Source organism: Labrus mixtus, chromosome 14 (assembly GCF_963584025.1).
Source record: "Labrus mixtus chromosome 14, fLabMix1.1, whole genome shotgun sequence".
NCBI classification, from domain to species: domain Eukaryota; kingdom Metazoa; phylum Chordata; class Actinopteri; order Labriformes; family Labridae; genus Labrus; species Labrus mixtus.
This window is the reverse complement of record NC_083625.1, coordinates 10451428-10458584: the sequence shown is the minus strand read 5'-3', so window position 1 is coordinate 10458584 and position 7157 is coordinate 10451428. Positions and strand designations below refer to the sequence as shown.

Genomic DNA, 7157 nt, shown 5'->3' with positions numbered 1-7157 from the left:
ACTGCAAGTTTTGGCTTTGTGCTGGTGCTCAAGGGCGACATCTGCTGGATCAAAAGAATCATCCGTAAAGCAATTATTGTGGCTATTTTTTTTAAAACACTGGTTTCATTTACTTAAGGGTCTCAACAATTCCCCCTTCACTGACATAAGAGTACATGCCCTAGAACAGTTGGGTTCATTCCTGACACGTTTAACCAGCTTCAACTGGAAGCTATAAACCTAGTGGTCAGAAACCTGGAGAAACTACATAACTGTATTTAACTGCACTGCATGTTACATACATTGCAGCTCATACATGTGCTGTGCACAGGAAAACGTTCTTATTCTCCCCAGGTCCAACACGTCAGAAATATCATTACATAACGCTGTCTAATAATCTTATGAAATAGGTCACATGTTCTTCTGAGGCCAGCATTGTTCTCGCCTGACAGAAAGGAACACATTCAGCAAACATCACTTTGCAGATTACTACCGGTGAGTTAACACACTACATTTGCTAACAAAACTATGATGACGACGAAACCTCTCTTTGTCATTCATAAACATTGATTGTAGTGCCGAAAGCTGCATGTGACACACGGCATATGTTACTCATTTACCAGGCTGATCTCTGAGACTGAAGTTTGACCTCAAACATGTCAGGAATCCTTTGATAGACCCTCTGACTGTGGGGGAGAGGGCTGCTTCTCTATCATGGGTAAGTAAATTGCAGTAACATTATTATTTTTGGTTAAGTTTTTACCAGTAATCTAACAAAAAACCTACTAATACATGTCTTGTAGCATACCCCATGCTGTTACAGATGTCCTGGCTCTGAAACTGATGTTTCAGACTTTTATTTGAAGTTCCTTACTTTCCGTTTTTAATGGAAACACCGTAAGAACTAAAAAAAAGAGTAATAAAGAAAATATTACTATAGTGTATAACTACACAATATATGAACTTAAACCTTTAAATGTTCTTATGTGTAAAATTATGACCTATATTATTATTATTATTTAAAGCCTCATGAATTAATATGAATTAAACCTTATGCACACCTCGACATGTATGCGCACACACATACACACACACACATGTTAACCTGATCAAATTACGGTTCCAAGATGCAGCATCTTTGCTAACCAACACACATTCTAAAACTTAATAAAACTACAAAATGTAACTTTTAAGTAACTTCTTATCAATGTGCATGTGAACAAAATAAATACAAACCTCGTGCCTCAAACAGCGGGGTGCTTAATAAAAGAAATGACCGTAATACTTCATGTTTGAAACACATGTAAGCAGGTTCTACTGCGTCTCTGCAACGTTACTTTTTCCCTTCACTTCCTGCACCTTTCCTTTCAAAATAAAAGCATCCGTCTTTTCGATGTAACTAACAGGAAGTTATCACAAACCTTAAGAAATGAATTTCAAATTAAAATACACACTAACAACAGACTACTGGGTCATTTACATGTCTGTTCCATACTTTTTTTTAACCTTATGAAATAAACAAATATAGCATATTTCTGCTACATGAAATGTTGAAGTTGCAGCCATCTCTTATGCTATAATAAACTGTCTGTTTTATTTAGGGACCATGCCATTTCAGCGTGTCTGTGGCATATTTGTAATCCTTGGTGCTTGTCTGATGTCATTCACACCACCTTGTGATGGAGGAAACATTCTAGTGTTTCCAATAGATGGGAGTCACTGGATCAACATGAAGATCCTGCTGGTAGAGCTCCATGCCAGGGGACACAACCTGACAGTGATCAGAGCCTCAAACAGCTGGTACATTGAAGAAAAGTCTCCCCTCTATACATCCATTAGCCTCACAATGGAAGTGAGCATGGAGGACTTTTTTGATGTGTTTGTAAAGGAGAATATAAGGGTATGTCTTGATGAATCATATAGTCATTTAAGTATCAAAGTGACATTTTTTTTACTGTCTTTTTTCTAATCATTTCTTTCAGGCGCAGAGGGAGGGGGCATCATCACTCACTATCTTCAAACTCATCAATGATTTCTTTTCTATGATAACGGAAGCCCATAGATTGTGGGCTGATGCTCTTGCTCGAATCTTTGATGATGAAAATATGGTGAAACGCTTACATGATGCCAAATATGATCTTGTTCTCACTGATCCAGCCATGGCAACAGGAGTCTTTTTAGCGAAGTATCTGAAACTGCCCTTGGTGCTCAATGTTCGCTGGATCACTTCAGGGGAGGGCCACTTTGCGATTGCCCCCTCACCCCTCTCCTACATCCCAGCGCCAGGATCAGGCTTAACAGACAAAATGAACTTCATCCAGAGGGTCAAGAACATACTGTTCCAGAGTGTTGTTGAATACCAGCAAAGAGTATTGGTGGGGCCAAAGTATAATACCCTCTGTGATAAATACATTGAGGGGGAATGCAATATCATGTCACTTCTCCAGGAAGCAGACATTTGGCTGTTCAGGTCAGATTTTGTGTTTGACTTTCCTCGACCCACGATGCCAAACGTGGTCTACATAGGAGGGTTCCAGTGCAAACCAGCTCAGCCTCTGCCAGCAGACCTGGAGGAGTTTGTTCAGAGTGCCGGGGAGCACGGAGTGATCATCATGACTTTGGGAACTTTGGTTAATGCTTTGCCTGACGACCTTGCTGATGAAATCGCCAGCGTCTTTGCCAAGATGCCCCAGAAGGTAAGTCATGAACAGTGATTCACTACAAAGTCAGAAGAGGTCAAAAAGACTACCTGGTATGTCTATTGGGATGGAATGAACAAGATCAAAAAGTGTATTGATTGCATAGAAGAGGAGGAAAACTTATTTTACTTTGCCGTAATTGTGGATGCTGTCAATCAAGGACTTAACAGTTGCTAAAACCCCACCTTTATCGACCTTTCTTCTGCTGCTGTTAGTTTTATGTTTGTTCTCTTAACGGTATATGTCATGTAGAGCATTTTTGATTATTGTCAAAGATGTTTAAAATAAATGTTTCTAATTGTTTTAAATCCCTTGTTATATTGTGTATACAGGCATCATAATTAATTCTTAATGCCAGAATCTACAGATGGATGCAGGCCGCAGCAATGTCAACGCCATTAAATTGTGTGGTGTACAGATAGATAGTAAACTCACTGTTTTAATTTTTTGGTCAGGTGATATGGAAGCACAAAGGTAAACAACCCTCTACTTTGGGAAACAACACCCTAATGGTGGACTGGATGCCCCAGAAGGACCTCCTGGGCCACCCACAGACCAAAGCCTTTGTAGCTCACGGAGGTACCAACGGAGTCCAGGAGGCCATTTACCACGGGGTCCCTGTGCTCGGCATACCGCTGTTCTTTGACCAGTATGACAATCTGCTACGCCTGCAGGAGAGAGGAGCTGGAAAGATCCTTGAGCTAGCTCATGCCAACAGACGCAGTTTTGAGCAAGCCATCAATGAAGTGCTCCATCAGGACAGCTACAGACAGAACATTCAAAGGATGTCGCGTCTGCACAGAGATCAGCCGATAGCACCCATGGATCAGGCCGTCTTCTGGGTGGAGTATGTGATACGCCATAAAGGGGCTCCTCACCTTCGTACAGAGGCCTATAAGATGCCTTGGTACTCATACTACTCTTTAGATGTACTGCTGGTATTGATGACGGCAGCATCTGTGCTGCTGCTCTCTACTTTTGCAGTTTTCAGGTTCCTATGCTGCAGACAAAGAAGAAAGTCCAAAACCAAACAACACTGATTCACATCCAATCTGTAGAGAAATATAGTATGCTGCAATGAATTTTGTTAAGTTCTGAATCCAAAGCAATTTAATCTATTTCTCCTTTTTATTTATGAAGTAAAATGATAGTCAATTGATTTTGCAAATATATGAATTTAGCAACAGTAAAAACATTGTTGGTCTAATTATTAGTAAACATGATTTTGTATTTTCTTGTAATAATAAAGTATTTAGTATTTGACTCTCCAGCGGTTGGTCATTATCCAAATCTACGGTATAAAGTCCCATTCCAGCTGTTTTTCAGTTAACGTCCTTTTTAAACAAAAATACAAAGAATACATTAATAATATTAATAGTCAAACCTTACGGCACCGTGCCAACCAAGTTGCCCTTCTCTTTTTTAGGAACATCAAGGTGGTTTTATTACCGGGTTTGTCTCATAGTACACTTTGACCAAACATGCCACCTTATCATCCAAGGAATTAGACTGATTGTTTCAGTTGCTGAAAATCACCTGGATACTGTATTCTCCTGTACTCACAAGGAGGCTGCTAAGTTTGGTTCCATTGTGTGTTTGTCTGGCTCTGGGGCTTGAATCTTGCTTTCCTGATGGTCCAACTGTGTGAGTGTTAACATTAAGATAAGCAAATGATCTTACTTTCCAATTACTTAGCTTGTTAGTTTACATAAAAGTGAATAACCTGTCTATCAGGGAACTTCAAAATCACAGAGATTTCAGCCAGAGCAGCTGGAGGTAAATAGAATCCATCAAATAGGATATAGATGTAATCAATCGTAAAAATGAGCAAACTCAACATTATGAGGAAATGACTTGAAAATATGTTGAAAGCAGAGGTGGGACAAAGTAATTGTTTTGCAAGTCCCAAGTAGGACTCAAGTCTTTGGTCTCAAGTCCCGAGTCAAGTCCAAAGTCCTAAACTTTGAATTTCCAGTCCTAAATAAGTCATTAGCACTCTTCACCAAATTAAATCCAGGACATGTAAAAATGTGCTCACACTAAAGTATATTCTTGACAGCTTCCATTTATGTCCAGACTAGGGCCAATTCTCCACTGGACCAGGGGGGCAAACCGTATTGCAGTTTATTGTTCCCTGTTTGTACTTAGCCAAACAGCAGATTTTGATTTTAGCTTTGTGAATATTAACAATGTTAATAACTTAGAGAAACAGATGCAGCTGCTTTCAAACAATAGCTTGTTGCTGTGTGTGTTACAAAATAAAATTCAACATTTTCTTTGAGAGGTACATGCCAGAAGTTAAGACCCAAAACGGAAAAGATAATCTCAATATTAAAAACATATCTAGCCTTTGTATCAGGTCTACAACCTGGCTATCTGTATTTTGAAATGGATATGTCCACGTTGTTATTATTTGTCCTTTTACCAAGCATTATAACTTACATCATCTTTTCAACCTTATTCAATGCCAATGAGAAGAAGACAAAAATCATTGTGGAAAATCCTACCATATCAGAAAATTGAGCGTTTTCAAACCTTTTGCCTTCCCAAAACAGATGCCTCATTGGCTGGAAAAGGTTGCTCTCTTTGATAAAGTATGAGCTCGCATGGTTTTGATTTATAAATTGAGTGAGGTTGTCTTGGTAAATCCCACTACAAACTGAATTACATTTCACTCATTACCCCTGTGGACACACTGCTTAAAACACCACAGTTTACTGATGTAGGAAGCCAATGTGTGAAAATGTTCCAAGGCAGTGAGTTGATTTATGAGGCCTGGAACCGCATTAAGTTAAACAGAAGAAACAGATGATGAAAGACACAGGGGAGATGAATCGTGTGAGTGTGTGTGCAGGTTTGCAGACATCTGAGTAGCATGTTTCTCCAGGCAACTGCAATTTTAAAGTCTTATCCAAAAAAGGAAATATTAAAACCAAACTTGGACTTCGCATAAAAAGAGAAAACTGACATTTTAACTCGTTACCAACTCACACTTTAGGTGCTAAATAAAACCCATATATGTTTCCATAAGATATCATATAAGAAATCGTTCTATTTCTGTTACCTGCTGCAAAGAACACATTATAAGGTATTGATGTGATCAGGAAGTTTGCACACATACACCACTGTATTCGGCACAAACTGAGCATAAAGATTAGTAAAGAGAAGGATTAAGTTGGAGTCATGGTGTAACAAGTTTCATATTTCTATTCCTCTTTGTCATTATCCTAATCACCATTCTAATTCATTGTGACCAACATGAATTCAGTCTGAACACAGCTTCTATTCTCTAAGGAAAATGTGTCTATTGCCCCTTCAACCCTAAAGGGGAGTTTGTGTTTGTTACTCAGAATATTGTGAAACACATTTCTTTAAAGGAAGAATGTGTGACTTTTTACACATAAATACAGCCGAAATCAAGTATATCCTCTGTAAATGTCTACAAATCCCGCTGTTGCATCCAACAAAGTGTTCTGTGGATGGAAAGTATAGCTCCAACTTGAGTTACGAGAACATCAAATCGACTGAAGAGAGAAAACACAATGTGTACAAGTCTGTATAGCAGTGTCTCAGAGCTGTGTTTACATCATGTTAACATGGACGGGACGGCCTCGCGTATAAAGCTGTTTTAGTCGTGGACTAGAGAAAAGAAAAATATCAAAGCCTATTTGGATGTCACATAAGTTTCTTTAGATCCCGGCCATTCCATGTCAATTTATGTGCAATATGAAGCTATGAGTTAACCAAAGTGCTAACATTAGCCTGCTAACACAACAATGCAGGACAAAGCACAACTTTGTCTGACGATTGCGCTTAATGGTGCCTAATCATGGTTTGTCTCATTCATTACTCCTTCGTGCGAACCCGAGTGGAGAGGGGTTGGAGGTGTGCCGCTGGAGGAGAGCGGAGGCTTCAGAATAGCGGAGGTGTCGCAAAACAGCAGTTTGTTTTGGTTTAATGCTGGTGCTCAAGGGCGACATCTACCGGATCAAAAAAGTTGCACATTCTTCCTTTAAAAGACTATGGAAGTGACAAAAAACCATAGACTGTAAATATTACTGGACGAACCCTGACCCGTCTGTTACATAGGCAGCAAATGAGTCCAATCGACGGCCTCATCCATATTGGATTTGCAGTCTCAACCTAACTTCGGATCAACCTAGCCACAGCAGTAAGGCGGGACCGGCGGGACTTAACTCCGCCCATTCAGCGCGACGTTAGCAGTCCACTTCACAGCATAGCTAACAGCTAGGCTGCTATCATCCCCTATTCCTGCTCGTCCGGAGTTATCTCTATAAACAGTAAGTTAACATTTAACTTTTCTACAACACAGTTAAAACGAATTATATTCAACCCAAATATTTAATTAAAGTCTTAAAACTACACTTTTTTAAATATACAATTATGGTTATTAGTTATTTGTCAGAGAAGTTAGACTTTGTCAGTGTTAGCAGAACAATACATTAGTAAAGTTTTATC

The 7157-nt window shown here is 39.3% G+C and overlaps 1 protein-coding gene across 1 annotated transcript; it reads left to right on the top strand.

Moving 5' to 3' along the window:
* The first annotated feature begins 348 nt into the window (after nt 1–348).
* Nucleotides 349–3941, top strand: ugt5d1 (UDP glucuronosyltransferase 5 family, polypeptide D1). Its single transcript, XM_061055031.1, has 5 exons — nt 349–474; nt 603–697; nt 1581–1879; nt 1962–2675; nt 3134–3941. Exons 2-5 carry the CDS (start codon nt 694–696, stop codon nt 3716–3718), a joined length of 1602 nt encoding a protein of 533 aa, XP_060911014.1. The 5' UTR covers nt 349–474; nt 603–693; the 3' UTR covers nt 3719–3941.
* The last annotated feature ends 3216 nt before the right edge of the window (nt 3942–7157 follow it).